This window comes from Mus musculus, chromosome 13, assembly GCF_000001635.26.
Source record: "Mus musculus strain C57BL/6J chromosome 13, GRCm38.p6 C57BL/6J".
In the NCBI taxonomy this organism is placed as follows: Eukaryota; Metazoa; Chordata; class Mammalia; order Rodentia; family Muridae; genus Mus; species Mus musculus.
In genome coordinates this window covers 74,350,251-74,369,267 of record NC_000079.6, presented here as the reverse complement: position 1 = coordinate 74,369,267, position 19,017 = coordinate 74,350,251, and the positions used below count along the sequence as shown (strand labels likewise).

General features: G+C 42.8%; 2 protein-coding genes across 4 annotated transcripts; one reads left to right on the top strand and one right to left on the bottom strand.

Annotated features, from left to right (window-relative positions):
• Positions 1 to 3,484: 3,484 nt before the first annotated feature.
• Ccdc127 (coiled-coil domain containing 127) lies at positions 3,485 to 18,951 on the bottom strand. Of its 3 annotated transcripts, NM_001168658.1 has the most exons (4): positions 18,860 to 18,951; positions 16,282 to 16,412; positions 12,451 to 12,812; positions 3,485 to 8,663 (listed from the first exon to the last, which is right to left on the bottom strand). In NM_001168658.1, the coding sequence occupies exons 2-4, from the start codon at positions 16,400 to 16,402 to the stop codon at positions 8,655 to 8,657; spliced, it is 492 nt and encodes a 163-aa protein (NP_001162129.1). In that variant the 5' UTR covers positions 16,403 to 16,412; positions 18,860 to 18,951; the 3' UTR covers positions 3,485 to 8,654. The 3 variants fall into 3 exon arrangements, with proteins under 3 accessions (NP_001162129.1, NP_001162130.1, NP_077163.1); NM_001168659.1 differs by lacking the exon at positions 3,485 to 8,663 and having other exon boundaries at positions 9,600 to 12,812; NM_024201.3 differs by lacking the exon at positions 3,485 to 8,663 and having other exon boundaries at positions 9,600 to 12,812; positions 16,282 to 16,406.
• Positions 5,268 to 9,686, top strand: Lrrc14b (leucine rich repeat containing 14B). Its single transcript, NM_001033042.3, has 2 exons — positions 5,268 to 6,195; positions 7,869 to 9,686. Exons 1-2 carry the CDS (start codon positions 5,309 to 5,311, stop codon positions 8,512 to 8,514), a joined length of 1,533 nt encoding a protein of 510 aa, NP_001028214.1. The 5' UTR covers positions 5,268 to 5,308; the 3' UTR covers positions 8,515 to 9,686.
• Positions 18,952 to 19,017: the final 66 nt, after the last annotated feature.

The following is a 19,017-nucleotide window of genomic DNA, read 5'->3' as shown; positions in this document are numbered from 1 at the left end:
ACTCCTAATGACTTATCATTACAGCCTTAGATTAGTATCTCAACCCTCGTTAGGAAGCCTCTGGGTACAGTAGTAGCAAATCACACAGGTCCTCTGTACTGTCGTCAAGTACCAAGAATCAAAGAGTGCAGAGTAACAAGAGAGTCTTAAAGGTTTTTCTGTTTCTTGATTAAGAGCCTCTTTTGGTTCTTTTTTTCAATAAATAAACTAGGAGATTCAAGTCTCCTAGATATTGTAATTTTTCTTCAGTTTTACTTACAATAGCTTCCTATGTTTAGGAAATATGAAGTAAGGTTTATACACATTAATTATTATATTGTCCTAGGGAGAGATACTTTTTACTATCATAGAGTAGTCTTGATTATCTTATTCAAATAGTTTTTTTTTTTACATAACTATTTTCTGGGCCTGAAGGAATGGCATGTGTTTACGAGCACCTACTGCTCTTGCAGAGGTCCTGAGTTGGCTTCCAAGCACACATGTCAAGCAACTCACAACCAACAGCAAATCTAGCTCCAGGATGCTCTGCCACCTCTGGCCTTCATAGGAACACACACACACACACACACACACACACACACACACACACACACACACACACACACTTAAATATTGTAATACATACTTTACTTTGACATGAATTATTTTGTTTTAAATTTTATCATATACAAAATATTCCTTTTGGTCACTATTTACACAAAATATTTTCATTCTTTTTAGCATCATCTTATATGTGTTCTTGAACCTAAAAAGAATCTACAATATAATTCAGATATTTGGATTATTTCAGGTTTGATTATACCACTCAATTTTCCTCATTCATTCATTCATTCATTTACTTAACAACTTGATTGTAACCTCCCTCACACAGCTCTTCTCTTTATCTCCCTCCCCTTCACTTCTGAGAAGGAGGAGGTCACCTCAAGTCATTTCAGGATTATGTATATCCTCTCCCATTGAAGCTAGACAAGGCAGCTCATTTGAAGGAACAGGATCCACAGGCAGGTAACAGAGCCAGTGTAAGCCCCTGCTCCAGTTGTTGGGGGACTCATGAAGACCAAGCTGCACATCTGCTACATATGTTGTGGGGGGAGGCTAGGTCCTCTGGGAGCCCCCAAGTATCCAGGTTAGTTGGCTGTTGATCTTCTTGTGTGTCTGAAGTTCCTCAATCCTTCCCCCGACTCTGTCACATGACTTCTTGAGCTCCACCTAATGTTAGGCTGTGGGTCACTGCATCTGTCTGGTCAGCTGCTAGGTGGAGCCTGTCAGAGGATAGTTATGCTAGGTTCCTGTCTGCAACCTTGACAGTATGTGAATTAGTGAATAGTGTCAGGAATTGGTTCTTGCCCATGGGATGGATCTCAAGTTGAGCCCTCTATTGGTTGGCCACTCCCTCAATCTCTGTACCCTCTTTGTCCCTGCACCACTTGTAGGCAGGACAAATTCTGGGTTAAAGGTTTTGTGGGTTGGGTGGGAGTCCTGCATACAGGAGGTGGCCACTTCAGACTCCATATCTCTACTGTTGTGAGTCTCAGCTAGAGTCGCCCTCATAGACTCCCTGGAGCCTCCCCATCTCAGATCTGTGGTATGTCCTAGAGATTCACACCCCCCCCCCCAATTTCCATTCACTCTCCCAGCCCTTTCTCCCCAACTCTCCTTACACCTTATTCCCTGTACCCCATTCCCCTCCCCATTCCATCTCTCACCCAGTTTCTTCCCTCCATCTATTCTGTGGTAGATTGAATGTTCTTGGTTCAAGGAGTGGCACTATTAGGAGGTGTGGCCTTCTTGGAGGAAGTGTGTCACTGTGGGGGTTGGCTTTGAGATCCTCTTCTAGCTTCCTGGAAGACAATAGTCTTCTCCTGTTTGCCTTTAGTGGGTGGGGGCGATTCCAATATCTGTTGTCAGGATACCAGGTGCCTAGTTCAGTAATGTCAGGTTACCAAACATGAATCAGCAGCAGTGGTACAATCCAACAGAAACAGCCAGGCCTCCTCCCAATCTCCCAATCAGCAGGAGTAAGCAGGAGCGACCAAAACCAGAGGGACACCAGGAGAAGTTCTCTGCTATGCTTCTCTCAACAAAATGAAGATCAGCAAAGACATGAGACCAATGAAATGTTACAAGGCTAGCTATGTAGGCGCCCTGTTACTGTCAGTTGAGTCCTATTTACTCTCTCCAAACATCACATGTCCTCTCATGGATCTTTCCCCAGCAAAACACCACATGAGTCTACCTCAGCAAAACATCACATGAGTCTGCATCATATGACCCAAACTGAAACTTCCACTTCAGCTACTCATACTTCAGTAAATAGTCTTATACCTATATACACATTGGCAATGCTGGAACACATTAAATTGGAAGGAAATAGTTGAGATTAGGGTGGGGGTAGAAGAGGAATTGGGGCAGAGGGAATGAGGTGTGGACTGGATCAAAACACGTATGAATGTACAAGAATCATAATTTTTTTCTATTTCATTTTTTATTAGGTATTTTCCTCATTTACATTTCCAATGCTATCCCAAAAGTCCCCCACACCCTCCCCCCCACACTCCCCTACCCACCCATTCCCATTTTTTGGCCCTGGCATTCCCCTGTACTGGGGCATATAAAGTTTGCCTGTCCAATGGGCATCTCTTTCCAGTGATGGCCGACTAGGCCATCTTTTGATACATATGCAGCTAGAGTCAAGAGCTCCAGGGTACCGGTTAGTTCATAATGTTGCACCTACAGGGTTGCAGATCTCTTTAGCTCCTTGGATACTTTCTCTAGCTCCTCCATTGGGGGCCCTGTGATCCATCCAATAGTTGACTGTGAGCATCCACTTCTGTGTTTGCTAGGCCCCGGAAGAATCATAATTTTTAAAGAAAAGAAATAATCACAAAATTATCACAAATTCTCTTGGCTCAACCTTCTTTCACGCCAAGTAAGATAAAAATAGGAACATTCAGGGATTTTATGTATGGGAAGGCAGATGATTGAATTCATATTTTAACAGGGAAACATTGCTTATATTGATGAAGCAACAACGAGAGAAAGAAAGAGAGAGAGAGAGAGAGAGAGAGAGAGAGAGAGAGAGAGAGAGAGAGAGAGAGAGAGAGAGAGAGAAAGCTTTGCAAATCAAAACTTACTTGAATTGAGGAGAAATGCTAACTGTTCTTTAAATGTTAGTGTAAAGAGAAAGGGCGAGGTGACTTAGAAATTAAGCTCAAAAGAGGTTTCTTAGATTGGTATGAGGTACATCCCTATAATACCAGCACTTGGGAGACAGAGTCAGGAGGATTAGGGGTACAAATTTATATGGCAAGTTCTAGGCTACCCTGAGCTACATGAAACTCTGTATCAAAATAGAGAGAGAGAAAAAGCCACATTTCTCTTCAAGTTGAAATCTGCAGATTTCAAGTGAATGCTGGAGACTTGGGTTCAATTGCAATCAGAAATATGAAGTCATGAGAACTTACAGACAAAAAAAAAAAGAACATGAGTTTTGCAATACAACTTTATTTGAGAAGCAATCACAAAAAGAATCAATAAAAAAACAAACTTTATTACATAGGCAGATATATGATGCCAAATTATCCATTTCAGCGCCAACAAGGTGGTTTTGTAGGCACACGCCTTTGCTGCTTGACAACCAGAGTTAGATCCCCAGAACTCACATTATAAAAGGAAAGAATTACCGCATGCAAGCTGTCCTCTGACCTCCACATGCATACTGTGGCACACACATGCCTGTGCTTGGGTACACACACATACACATGTACACACACAAATAAGTGTAATAGTTTAAGTATCCATTTCACTTGTGAATTCCATAAGCATGGCAGGAAATTCAAGGTATTCCTGGAACATGTTAATTCACTATACATACTAATATTTCTAAACGTGTTTCAAAGTGATTCATACAGTAGTGAATTTAGACATAGATCAGTAATAACCTAGCCACATGTACTTCAAAGTTTATTCCTTAAAGGATAGACATTTGGTATCACTGGTCTTGGGCTCTTATTTAGCAGACATGGTAATACTTCAGAGGCTAAGATTGGGGAGGGGGCAAGGGGTGACATTAGGGCAAAATCCTGTCATGGATTACCTTCCATATAGATCCTACCCACCTAGCAGTGCTTGGGGCTCCACCATGGCAACGCATTCCCATCTCTGCCGATGGCAGGGTCTCTGGGAGAGATAAAGCTCTGTATTAGGAGGGAAAAAAGTCACACAGGAAAACTGGGGTACACCTGAGGACAGGACACTTTCCTGGAATGGCCACTGTGCCTCTTACCTCTCTCTTTCTCTATTATGACTCTCCTATAAAGCTGGCACCACGGGAACCTATGAGCTGCCCATTCCAGGTGATAGGGATGATGAAAGTGCAGGATTTAACCACTCAATACCTACCTATGCTAGGGCTGTGAACCCACAGCCTATAGGTACCTATAGGTACCTGCATTTATTTGCAGCATCACCTTCACTAGCCCATCTCTCCCCACCCTTTTAAAATTAGTTTTCTCCAACTGAGTGTCACTGGAAATACATATCACATTTATTTTTAGATTTGTTTATTTATGTATATGAGTACACTGCCACTCTCTTCAGACACACCAGAAGTGGGCATGGGATTCCATTACAGATGGTCATGAACCACTATGTGGTTGCTGGGAATTGAACGCTGGAACTCTGGAAGAGCACTCAGTGCTCTTAACCACGGAGCCATCTCTCCAGGCCCAGTCCGTATTCTTTTTCGGTGAAATTGTTTCTCCCACTTCTGCAATGAAGGATCTTGGGGATAAAAGATGATGCAGCTTCATGGCCAGTATTCTTAAAAGAGTTGTCTGAGATATCTACCCCACATTCCTGGCCCTTGCATTCCTGACTCCTAGGTATTAGGAAAAAGACCCCCTAGGTATTACCCAAAGACCACTGTTTCATCCATCCAAGTGCAGTTCAGGATTTTGCTTCCCTCAGATCTTTTGACTGGGATAGGCCCCATCTGGGCAGAATATCCATTTGTATTGTAAGCCTTAGGCTACTTGTGCAAGTATCTAGAGCCTCTTAGTGGTCCCACTTCGGACAACAAAATCAAGCAGCTCTGCTTTCACCAGCAGGGTGCCATAAGACAGACAGATGCCTCCACAGTTACTGCCAAACTGGTACCTAAGGACCAAAATAGCAGTCAGATGACCACAAGGGCCAGTTTACCACTTTCTGGGCTTGAGTCCAGAAGCAGCAGCAGCTATAAATAGCCACAACACTCGCACACTTTGGGAAGAACATCGGGGACAGCGCCACTCTGACCAGGGGCACGATGAGGTCGCTTCGTTTCATTTCTGCTGAAGCGTTAGTGTCCCACTCCCAGCTGGTCCAGGAGAACCTGGACAATATAGCCTACAACCTCTACCCACTTCTGTTCAAGGCCAGTTACCTGCTAGAGCAGGCAGATGTAACCCGTGCTCTGCTGAGTCACTGGCCACTGGAGGAGTTCCGGCTGGCTGTGCTACTGAGGCCAAACACTGACCACCCTGAAGACCTGCGTGATCGTGCCTGCAAGGCCTGCCTGGAGGCCTGTATGCAGGGCATAGCTGACCATGTGCTGAAAAGTGGGAGCAACCGCCTTCGGGTAGCTGATTTCACCGGCATCCAGGACGTACAGGTGCAGCAATGTCCTTGTGGGAGGGCACTAGGAAGGTGGGGCCGTACCAAGGTGCTGGCCAGGACCTGCTGCCAGCTCCAAGGACAGCCCTGTTCAGCTGGGCACCCCATTGAAGTCTTTGCTGACCTCTTTGTCACAGAAGGCAACTTTGACATGGTGGTGCAGGCCCTGAAGCCATTAGGCCCAGCACCTCTGCAGGTCTGTTGCCCTTCACTCCGGGCAGACAGCCTGAGCCCTGGGCAGCTCCTACAAGTTCTTGGCCTGGCTGGGCCAGGCAACCTTAGAAAGTTGGAGGTAGTACACAATGTCCGGCTGCATGCTGGCCATGTGCAGCAGCTGCTGACCCAGGTGGGCTTCCCTCAGCTGACCTCACTCACCTTGCCCACCAAGGCCTTCGATGCTCCCCCAACTTGTGCCCCAGATCCAGAGGGCGAGGATCTTCTCCTTACCTCTATTGCCTGGGAGCTCAGCCAGATGAACCAGCTCACTGAGCTAAGTGTGGCTTTCTCTACACTCACTGGGAAGATCCAAACATTGCTTAGGTAAGTCTCAGAGAATTGGGTACAGGGCCTGGTAAAGTATTCTGGAGTCACTGAGGAACAGGGATAGGATCTGTTTACACAATGTTCTCTGGGAATGTGTTGGTCAGACCAGCAAGAGTTAAGAGCCATTAGGAAAGAATCAGAACACTGATCCAGTTTGGAAGACGCCTTTCAATGAACAAAAACTCGGCCATGGGGCTTGCCCATAATCCCAGTGCTTGAGGTCAGCTACAAAGAGAGGCTTATTTCAACAAACAAAAACAAACACAAGAGCTGAGGGTATAGGGTAGTTGAGTGATAAAGCACTAGCAGGGTTGTGCTGGAATGGCAGCTCTCATCCAGACAGACCACACCAGGCCAATGCAGTTCCATGTGGCAGAGGTTTATTGGGGTGGGTTGGGGTGGACAGAGACAAAGGGAGAAAAGAGAGAAAGAAGGGCCAAAGGTCAGGAAGGGTCTACCTTTTATTTAGGCTCACAGGTAAGGGTGGGAAATGGACTCTGGGAATGTGATTGCCATGGTAACAGATGTGCATGTCTCTGTTCCCTATGGGTGACATCACTGGGTTCAGAGGCAATCTGGCAAGCTGGTTCCTGATACCAACGAGCAGGACCCTAGTTTTAGTTCTCAGCATCAGAGAGGGAGGGAGGAGGAGGTAGAAGGAAGAAGACATGAGAAAGAGGAACTAGAAAGTAAACAACACAAAAGTCACAACCAGATCTTCTACTGACTAGTGTTGTATAACGAATTACCCAATATTTAGTGTCTTAAAACATTTTCCCAGGATAGGAATGGGAAGGTAGTTTAGCATAGTGAGAACCTTGTCAGCAGTTTAGCTGGATTGCCACACCTGAAATCCTGGTACTGCAATCTCCTCCTTAGCAACTGTACTATGAAGAAGGGTAGTAGGGTAGCTGCCAGTTAGTTCTGAAGTCAGGGTAGTTTCATGTGGAGAGTACTGTCCCAATAATAGGTTATCATTTATGGGCAAGTAGTGGAGAGGCAGCAAGAACAAGTTAGTAAGTAGGGACAGAACAAGACCCCACCACATACTGTCTTGTTTAATAAGGGCAGTGAAGGGTGTGTTCCCAGAAAGGTCCAGGGTGCCAGAAAATGTATATTCTCATGACCCCTGGGTGGAGAAGTTATTTCAGACACACCTCCCCACAGAGGATACTGGCTGAATAGTGAATTCAGGGTTATGGAGGCCACATTCAGGCTGCTGGACTTCCTTCTCAGCCCTGAAAACCATTACTGGTCCTATTGTCATCAGAGTGGCAGCACTCTCTTTCAAGCTAATTCTATCCTTTGCTGTTCTCACAGTCAATATTCTGATGGTTCTGAGATCAGGTGCATAACTTCTCTACCTAACTTGAAAGGTGGTGTTGGTCCATTTTAGGTTCAATTACTGACTGCTCAACAGGCCCAGCAGCTGTAGACTTCTAGAAGAAATGTGACTTTCACATTTCACCAATTATTTTGACTCTTTAAATTTTGCTTAAAAATATCATTCTTAACTCATATGCTAACGTGAAATGAAGTCAGCTGGAGTTTCTGGCAGGCTGCAGTCAGTGATCTCTAAGATAGAAAAGTGGTTAGATTATTCACCTCCACCAAAACTCCAGCTCACCTGAGACCCTCATAACATTTGTGATGTTTTGCCTACCTCACAGCCCCTTGAAGACCCCACTAAGAGTGTTGGACCTAGCCAACTGTGCCCTTAATCATGAAGACATATCCTTCTTAGCAGACTGTAACCACACTGCCCACTTGGAGGTGCTGGACCTCAGTGGACACAACCTGGTACACCTGTACCCTTCTACCTTCTTCAGGCTGCTGAGCCAGGCTGCCCAAACACTGAGAGTGCTCACCCTCGAGGAGTGCAACATCACAGACAGCCATGTTAACATGATGATTCTGGGCCTTAGCCCTTGCAGCCAGCTCCAGCAGTTCAAGTTTCTTGGAAACCCGCTCTCAGGCAGTGCTCTCCGGCGCCTTTTTGCTGCACTCTGCGAACTCCCTAGGCTTCGCCATATTGAGTTCCCAGTACCAAAGGACTGCTACCCCGAGGGTGCCATCTACCCTCAGGATGAACTGTCAGTGTCCAAATTCGACCAACAGAAATACGACGTGATTGCAGAGGATCTTCGAGCAGTACTGCTTCGAGCTAACCGGGAGGACATCCAGGTCTCCACCCCACTTTTTGGAAGTTTTGATCCAGACATTCATGAAACCAGCAATGAACTTGGTACTTTTTTGCTGCAAGCTTTCAAAACTGCTTTGGAAAACTTTTCCAGAGCACTAGAACAAATGGAGTAGGTCCTGGAATCGTGCTGTAAGAGGCTGTGCATTTCTAGTGCCCTGAGGTCAGTCCTGGACCAGATGATCAGGCTCAACCATTTGTCACCAGCAGCAACACTGCCACAAGATTTCCTCAGAGAAAACTGCAGGCGTACTCGTTACGTGCTCTAAGAGGAAGCCAGATACATAAATGAGACATGAGGTGCTCCTGTGTGTTAGCACAGCAAGATCTTAAAGCAGAGGAGAAGCCACCTTACACCAAGACAGAAGGTGGAGAATGTGGTCACCAGGGCAGGATGTAGTGGGAACAGGGTCAACTACTTAGCTCTGATGCTGTGAGGGGAAGAAATGAGAAAATTCACCACATGTATATCAAAATGTATAGAAACAGCAGCTCATAAAAAATAGACACTGAGCCGGACGTGGTCGCGCACGCCTTTAATCCCAGCACTCGGGAGGCAGGGGCAGGTGGATTTCTGAGTTTGAGGCCAGCCTGGTCTACAAAGTGAGTTCTAGGACAGCCAGGGCTACACAGAGAAACCCTGTCTTGAGGAAAACCAAAAACAAAAAACAAACAAACAAAAAAAAGACATTGAAAATAAAAATGAACCAGACCCCTGAGCTAGCAGTTTAGTTATGTTCTATCTGCTGTGTATTTTACCAGATGACATCGGCTACACAGAAATGTGGGGGATGGGGTGATGATCAGTTTTCTATCGGTGGCTGTTTGGGCTTTGTTTCCACCTGCAGCAGATTTTTATCGTCTTTTGGTGACTGAGGACATCTAGTCACTGAAATATGCCCAGTGTTTCTTGGCATACTCTGATCTGCTTTCTGCTTAGAGTTCAGACTGTAAGACAGGCATGTCTAACCTGAACAGTCTATGCAGTCACATGTGACAGAGGATAGCTATGAACGTAGCGCATTACAAAGTTGGAAACTTACTGAAGACACTGAGATGATTTTTTTGAAACTCGTGACTCAGTTTTCAAGAATGAGCTTTGTAAATGTTAACATATCTATAAGGCACACGAATCACTGCTCCTCCTCAGAATGGCTGAGGCCTGGCCCTTTGCAACTCCTTTGAGAAACAAATCATCACGTAAGAAAGACTCGTTTAGACTTTATTTCCAGTATTTGCTTTGCCAAAGTACTACTGTAATGAAATGCTAATAAAATAGGAGTGTGGCTAAACTCATGTACAGTTTATTTACGTAATAATCTAAACTTTAAAACTTAAGAGTGTGAAAATAATTCTTTTGTGACTGAAGTAAAAAACTTAGCTCTATAACCATCCGTGTGCCAACCAAGGGACTTGACTCCCACTTGTAGTCCTTCTCCATGTGACCCTTCTCAGGTACCTCCCCATTTCAGGACCTCCTCTCACAGGTAAACCATTCCAGATCCTCCTGTGCTGTCTCTACCCCCAAGGTCTGTCTACTTCCACTTGACCCCGAACAGCAATAAAATATGCTACTAACATTTTCAGTTGAAAAAGACAGAAAGCATACTTAGGATGGAAGGCGGGCATGCCACAGACTCAAACAGTGATGTGATTCCCCTGGAAAATGTGTCATTTTAAAAGATAAATCTTAGAGAAAGCCATGAGGTGGTCTGTCCAAGATCACATGGGCAAACCAGTGGAGTAACAGAAAACTAGAGCCTATGTGGCTTCCTTCAATGGTCTAATGAATTAGGAAACACAATCTTAAAAAACTGTTTCTTAGATGTACTAGAAAAAAATAACTTCTCAAAAGACTGGTAATACAGCAGAAAGACATGGTAAATAGCTACGGACAAGAGCTTTATCTGAAGGTGGAATTACCTGGCTTCTGCTCAGAGTGCCTGCTATCAGCTCTGTCAAGGTAGTTCTGAAAACTAAATGTGGAATAGGAAGCGGGCCAAGTGCTCCTTAACCATTCTATAACTGAACTGTTTTCTGGGTAAGTATTTTCAAGTTTGCCATCTCTCTACACAGAAAGATATGCACAGGGTAGAATATAGGATCTGAACACAAACTGACTACTTTGTTCACTTCCTGCATGGCTACTGACAAATAACCACACACAGGTTCCAATGTCTGTAAATCAAACACCCAACTCAGATCCACTCCACAAAATACTACCTATGACCTAGACAGATTGCTTTCTCCATATTAAGGCTCTCTATCCCCATCCTCTGTAAAATAAGGCTATGTGGGAAAGCTCACTTAACAGACTTCATAGTGCATCCTCACACAAGGCTAGTCCCTAATAGGTGTCTAGATGCTGGGAGTTCCCAGTGCTGGTAACTAGCAAGAGTGATTCACCATACCTAAACTGCTTACAGACTATGAGTGACTTCTACCACTTGCCTTCCTGTGGGAATGGAACTGCTGTGAAAGGTCACATGAATAGATCTCACTCTATCAAAATCTTGATAGTCTCCAGTGAGCTTTCCTGGGAATTTGTTGTGTTTCTAGTTATACCCCTAAACTAAACAATGCTCCCTGGGATTCCACAGTGTAACCCCTGGTGGCTCCATCTGGCTCCCTCTAGATTCTTCTACATGCCTGTTCTCTGCTGATTTTATCTTTCTTGCTAACACAAATCTTAGTCCTGAGGGCAACCATAGGTTGAGTATTAGAAACTATGGCAAGTCACAGAACCTGGGTATCTTGAGAAATTACCATTTACAAGTACTTAGCTCATAAAACCAGAGTAAGGATTATGTAAGTTATGTACAAAGGGTCAACTCATATAAGCTGTATGTAAATGAGTTATAAGTACTTATCAATACATGCAAAATTATCAACCCAAGAATGTAATACACACTTGTAATCACAGCATGTGGGAGCCTGAGGCAGGAAGACTGTCCACCTGGGCTATGTAGTAAGATTGTCTCAAAAAAAAAATAGTAAAAGTCACACAAAAAGTAATACCATGCCCGGCGTGGTGGTTGTATGCCTTTAATCCCAACACTTGGGAGGCAGAGGCAGGTGGATTTCTGAGTTCGAGGCCAGCCTGGTCTACAAAGTGAGTTCCAGGACAGCCAGGGCTATACAGAGAAACCCTGTCTTGAAAAACCATTTAAAAAAAAAAAAAAAGCAACACCATTACTTTTAAATGACAAATATTATTGACTGCATATCATTGCTAATAAATAACATGCTTATTGAATACAGGACCAGCTCAATTCTAAATATTCACTGGGGTACCGGCTGGGCATAAGAAATATTTGGTTTTTTGGTGGTGGTGGGGTGTTCCAAACAAGATAAATTTTGGTAATATAACTACTATATTACTCAACAACTCTTACATGAAATCAGGAAAGGGAGTAGAGGTAAAAACTGAGAAAACATTTCTTAGAGTAAGAATATTGTATTTTTTTCCCCTTAGAACTAAAATATATAGTTGTACTTGTTTTGCTAAATATTAGCAGCTCAAAAATGTTTCAAAAAAAGTATCTCTAATAGCTGCATAGCATCGTAGAAAAACATTATCTGCTAAGGCCCCACTGCACTGCTCAAAGGGTGGAAAGACTTGAGTTCTCACAACGAGTAGCTCTACTGGGCCACTTTTGGTGGCAAAGGAACAGAGTAAAAATATCAAGAGACCCCAGACTGCAGACTGCCATGGGGAGAGACTCCCTCTGGCCTTGAGTTTCATTACATTCTTATTTTTCTAATATGACCTTCTCTACTTTCTTAAATTTTTTAAGTTCGACAAGTAGTTCCCAGTATTTGAGATACATCCACATGAGCTTCCCATTTTGACGTTTGTTGGTGTTCCAGACATCTCCACAATGCTTATCATGCTTAAATATGTCAGACAAGCCAGCTGCCATTTCTAGGTCAGCAGCCACTGGATCAACAGATGTGCGCACCAGTAAGCTCTTCTCCAGCTCTAGTCGTGCACTACGGGGGATGATCAGGCTACAATAGATATTTTGGCGTTCCTCGAGAGCTTCTCCCACCTCTTTCAGCACATGCTGGGCTCTCCTCTGCCAGTCATCCTCTTCTTGCAGGCAGCTCAAATAGACATTTCTCAGAGGCTGGAGCCGGCTTTTTTCTTGCTTTATCTGAGCCCGTTCCTGTTCGAGAAGTTTCTTTTCTTCTGCCAACTTACGCCCCTGCGAGATGAGGGCTTCTCGAAAACTACTTGTTCTATTTTGCTCTTTTTCCAGTTCCAAAGACAGCTGAGCCACAGCGCGCCGGTGTTCTGAGATCACAGCATGGTATTTGGCTTCAAGATCCTGTTGGAAAGCAGCTGTTCTCTGATGATATGCTTTTCTGGCTTTTTCTATCTCTTTTTGGGATTCCCTAGACCAAATCCAACCTGACACGAATAAAAGAGATGAGGAAGACACGTGAAGAGACATAACTAAAATCCTATGACTACTTAAAGAAAATACGTAACACAGTAATGACAGTATTTTAGTAAAACCCTAAAAATTCAAAGGTGCCAAGACATTAAAACTTTGTAGATAACAAAATTGGCAAAGTTCTTATCCTAAAATCAGACCAGTGCTGGGCACTTAAAGCAGCACATACGACGTTCCTCGTCTAGTGTCTACTATTCATGGCTGGAAAAATTTACCACTGTTTTCTTTACCTATGTGCTCTGCCTCAGTGCTCCATGACGTATTGCCAATGTTTAAAAAATTAATATAGATGGGCTTCAAATATTGCTGGAAGCCCAGCTATCATCTGCATATAGCTTAAGCCTGGTGGGTTTGCTGTTAGGTGAAGAAGTTCAACCTTAGTTTGGACTCAGTAGCAAGTGTTTGTAATCCCAGGACTTGGTAGGAAAAAAAAAAAATTGTACCAAAGCAGATTTAGTGTTATCTGAGGAAGGCTTTAAAACAGCCACATAACTTCAAACCTCCAGTTAAATAACATTCTGAACCAACAGGTTCCCAGGTAAGTGGTTATCAGGTTTCAGAGGAAAGTGTGGCTATGAATTAACAGGTGTCCCTTCAAAATGTGATGCTATCTGGACAAACACAAGACCCTGAGTCCCATGGTGAGTCTGCATGAAGTAATCACTAGGAGAACTGAGTAAACAATATTATCTCTCTGTGTCGCTTTTCACAATTGTATATGGTCTACAATGGTCTCAAAACTGTCTCTTTTGACTAAACTGAGTTGTACTAAATGATTAAGCTTGCTATACCAGACACTTCACTTTTTAGATCTAAGACAGTTTCTTTACTACGTAAGAGAAGAAAAGGTAAAAGAGAGAGAGGGATGAGAAAGGAAGGGGAAAATGAACAGAGAGCTAGGGAATGAGAAGGCACTGCAGAGACAAGGAGACATAAGCTTGCCAAAAAACCAGACAGTTTTCAAATTAAGTACAACTTTACCAGTTTCTGAATTGTATTAAAAGTTATAAGATTTGGGGCTATGGCTGTAGCTCAGTGATAAGAGTTCTTGTCTAGCATATACAAAGTTCCTAGCTTGATCATCAGAACCATGAAAGAAAGAAAGAAAGAAAGAAAGAAAGAAAGAAAGAAAGAAAGAAAGAAGGGAGGGAGGGAGGGAGGGAGGGAAGGAAGGAAGACAGGAAGGAAGAAAGGAAGGAAGAAAGGAAGGAAGAAAGGGAGGAAGAAAGGAAGGAAGAAAGGAAGGAAGGAAGGAAGGAAGGAAGGAAGGAAGGAAGGAGGGAAGGAGGGAAGGAAGGAGGGAAGGAAGGAAGGAAGGAAGGAAGGAAGGAGGGAAGGAAGGAGGGAAGGCGGGAGGATGGGAATAAAGGAAGAAGCAGGCAGGGGTGAGGGGTTGGTTGTGAAATTTAAATCCTCAGAATAAAAGTAGATTCCTCTCATCCCTCAGTGGTTGTCAGTCAAGTAAGGTATTCATCTGCTGTTACTTCAAGATCCTGATTAAGGCCAGTTGATCTTTGCAGGTTGCAATACACCTTCTCAAACATGTAGTAACTTACTTGTAGAAAATCATTATAAGAATGCAAAGTTAAAAATTTACCTCTGATTTAGGCTGTCCTGGCATACACCTATAATGTCGACAATTGAGAAACTGAGGCATGGGGATTGTGAATTTGAGGCCAGTATTGTGAAACCCCGATTTAAAGTAACAAAAACTCAACAGTTATCCCTGAATACATTATTTAACCAGGATAATCAACACACAAACATAAAACGTTCTTCAATCCTTCTCAACACAAAACTTATCAACTTGAACATACATAAAGGAAAAGCATGAATTTGGGAGTTATGAGTTGGTATTAAAGCTACACTTAAGTCTGAAAAATTCATGAAACATGACAGGGCCTCTCATATTCTCAAAGCTGACTCACTCACTCAAACTAACGAACACCACTGATGAATGGGAATCCTCTTATAATAGTTATGTGATTTTAAGGCTTCCAAGCTATTCAAAGAACCACAGCAATAGATGCCTTTTATGCTAAATAGTGCACTGAGAGAGGAAGACAGGAAGGAGTCTGTAGATGGCACCATCTGGAATGGTCCTGGACTGGTTGCAGGAAGTGCTCAGATCCCTGTACTAGCTACTCGTGTGTCAACTTGACACAGGCTGGAGTTATCACAGAGAAAGGAGCTTCAGTTGGGGAAATGCCTCCATAAGATCCAGCTGTGGGACATTTTCTTGGTTGTTTATCAAGAGGGAAGGACCCCTAGTGGGTGGGACCATCCCTGGGCTGGTAGTCTTGGGTTCTATAAGAAAGCAGGCTGAGCAAGCCAGGGGAAGCAAGCCAATAAGCAGCACCACTCCATGGCCTCTGCATCAGCTCCTGCTTCCTGCCCTGCTTGAGTTCCAGTCCTGACTTCCTTTAGTGATGAACAGCGGTTTGGAGGTGTGAGCTGAATAAACCCTTTCCTCCCTAACTTGCTTCTTGGTCATGATGTTTGTGCAGGAATAGAAAACCTGACTAAGACACTCCCTACTTTCTCCATGGCAAACTTCTGAACTAAGAATTTCGGGCACATAAAAAGCTACTGAGCAGAATGATCACTACACATATAGGACAGTATTTGCTTTAGGTTTACTGAATCATCAGTTCTCATATTCTTAGATGACAACCAGGACCACAAGACATGAAGTAATATAAGCCAGTACTATATCAGTGATGTGTCCCCATCACAGGTAAAGATATACTTCACTTGAGACATGCCTCCCACACTACACTGTGACTTCTTGAAATCACATAGGATGCGATGCTGTGGAGCACATACAGCTGAAAATTATTTTCTGGACTAAAATAATGTATATAGATGATATAACAATAATAGCCATGCTCTTTCTTTATATAGTTAGTATCTTTTTCATTTTCTTCAAGGTATAGTTCAGAGAGAGGGAGAGAGCGTGTGAGCATGTACGTATATGACTCATAAGAGTCTCAGTGGTGTTTACTTAATTTAAATGTGAGGATTTCTAGCCTGTAGTTCCCCCACCCTTGGGCAAGCTTGCCCAAATACTGACTTTAAATATACTAAACATATATCCTAACTGGCTTTCTTTCAGGTCAGTTTTTCTGTAGGTCCCAAGGAAGGCAATTAAGGCAAAGAAGTCCCCTTAGAACAGTAAGCAATGGGAGAAAGCTAAAGCTTATTAAAACCTAACCTACACCAAATGCTTCTGCATTATTTAATCCTCACAATGTATTGAGGCAGGATAAGCTACCTTCTAGGAATAGGTAAACTGAGGATCAGAAAGGCTAACTCTGTCACAGAGCCACTGTATAGGATAAAACCGCACTGTACTGGCCAAATCCTAAAGACAGCAACCCGGGTACTCCTGGCATAATTTTGAACCAGAAAACCATAACTTACGAAATGCTGCCAATCCGAGCATTGGCACCAATAGGGCATAATTCCACTTGCTTCCATCACCCCCATCAGCCCTGGCATTGGGCCTGATATTCCAATTTGGGGGGTCGTTTAAGTTATTCATGGAGCTATACCTTGAAGAAAATGAAAAAAGATATTAACTATATAAAAGAAAGAGCATGGCTATTATGGTTATATCATCTATATACATTATTTTAGTCAAGAAAATAATTTTCAGCTGTATGTGCTGCACAGCATGGCATCCTATGTGATTTCAAGAAGTCACAGTGTTGTGTGGGAGGGAGGCATGTCTCAAGTGAAGTACAAGTAGAATGTAGTGATTTTTCCCTTCATGTTTAGATGTGTGGTTGTTGTAATGATTATTATCTTGTGTGTCAACATGACCAAAAAAAGGCATCTCAGCATGCCCAGCTAATTGGTTAGACATCATTCGAGGAGTGCCTGAGAAGTGTTTCTGTATGATGGTAAGCATTTGGGTGCCTATACTGATTATTTATAATAAATCAAATGTCATTTTACTGCACACATACCATCACAAACCCTAAAAAAATTACAGTTGACAATGAGCTACACATAAAGCAGTTCCACGTTAATATTGCTTAATGTCAGAGCAGGCTCAACTCACTCTTGGATTTACATAAAATTGGAATCCCCTATCAATACATTTGTCAGAATCTGTCTCCACTGTTAACTAAGTGATGCATGACTGTACATGTTTCTTATTGGTTGTCTCTGTAAGACTTTAATACAGTTGTACAGAGATAACAATAAAACAATAAAAGTGAATCCACAATAGACATTTGCTTTATATGACCTGGGGTTTGAAGAATGAGCAGTTTTCTACAGACAAAAATCAAAGAAAATCTTTTTACATGAGGATCATGATCAGGATTACAAAAATCCCTTGCTTCATATTAGGGTATAACTCACAAACTAGGCTGGATACCAATATTAATATAAATTTACTAGTTTACAAACTACCCATATTAGCCAGGCATGTTAGTGCATGCTTTTAATCTCAGAATTCAAGTTGGCAGAGGCAGGCTGATCTCTTTGAGTTTGAAGATAGTCTAGTCTACATAGTGGAGAGCCAGGTCTATACAGAGAGTCTCTGTCTCAAATAAATAAAAATAAAATAAAAAGTACCCATATTCGATGGGTGTTCTCATACTGTAAAGTCATAAAAACATTCAGCTTGCTTATATGTACAAATACAATAAACACAAAATAGTTAACCAAGATCCATGTAAGAAATACGTAATTCAACCCAAATTTTGAAAGTTTTAGTGTTTTTAACAAACCTTGTTTAACATGTTAAGATGCACAATAATGAACAATAAATATATAACCATAATACATGGCTCAGAATGTAACGGTTTATAGGAACTATAGAATTAATACGTATGACGTATGGTAGATGCCTAATTTAGAAATATGTATGTGTATATACATATATATATATGTATGTATGCACACACACACATACACACACTAAAAGCAGGCAACTTTCAAAAACCTCCTACTATGTATAGCCATCCATCAGATATCTGATGGGGAGCCCCATCTCATACCAAAAGCCTTGAAGATAGCCAAGGCTCCCATATACAATGCTGTATTTGAATATAATCTGCTCAATACTTTATCTCTAAGTCACCGATACCTAATAAGGTATAAAGGCACTTAAGTAGTTCATCTGTTTTATTTTCCCCCTTGTTAAAAAAAAAGTCTGTACATACTCCGAACAGACACATTTTCCCCAAATATATTTTATCTGCAGTTGGTTGAACCCACCAACGCAGAACCCTTGTAGGGTAAGCTGTCATATTTATTTCCTCTGCACCAACAACATCCATTTTGGGGTTATAAAGTTCAAGGAAATAATTCAAAATATAAAGTGTTGTGCATGAATATATTCCATATTTCCTTATTTATTAATAAAAAAACAAAGAAATAAAATGGGAACGGTTCATTGTAAACTTAAACAATTCAAAATAATGGTCATAAAGATTGTGCACCAAGAGGAAAACCTTAATCTAATATTAACTGAAAATTCAGGAAACAATTACGATTATTGGTTTACTTTTTATGCTATTTAATTCCACCGAACATTTCAGCTATACTCACTAGAAAAATAGAAAAACTATCTGAAAGTGATCAAATGAGAGCGCGTTTGCAATATGGGATGCTAGCCACGATCTAAGCAGCTTTCAGGATGACAACAGGCCGGGCCTCCAGCTTCCCAGCTGCTGTAACGAAGACGAAAGCTTTGGATATAGTTTCTAGTTCAGTATCCTGGCTTTTACGTAGCCCAGTGCAGCTAGCTGCTCCTTGTCCAGCCACCAAGACATCATTCCTACCTACTCTAGAAGTCCAGGGCAGTATGTACCCCCCCCCCCCCCCATTAGTTGAGATTCAAGCGCCCAACAAAACGGGCTCTTATGGAGCTTGCGATCTCCGCCCCAGGACCCTACTTCCATCTCTCCAGATCATCCGACCCTCTCTGTTTTGGCAAACAAGAACCACCCGAGAAGCACTTTAAAGACATTGGCACCTCACTTACCCCTGGAGCAGAGCCCATCAGCGTTGCTGCCACCCTACCTCAGACGTGTTGCCACCGCCGCGTTTACAGGGCGCAGGCGCACCACCACTCACGCGAGCCAGGAGGGGCGTGTTGCGCAGGCGCAGAATCTTCCAAGCCCGACACCCGCGCGACTCGGT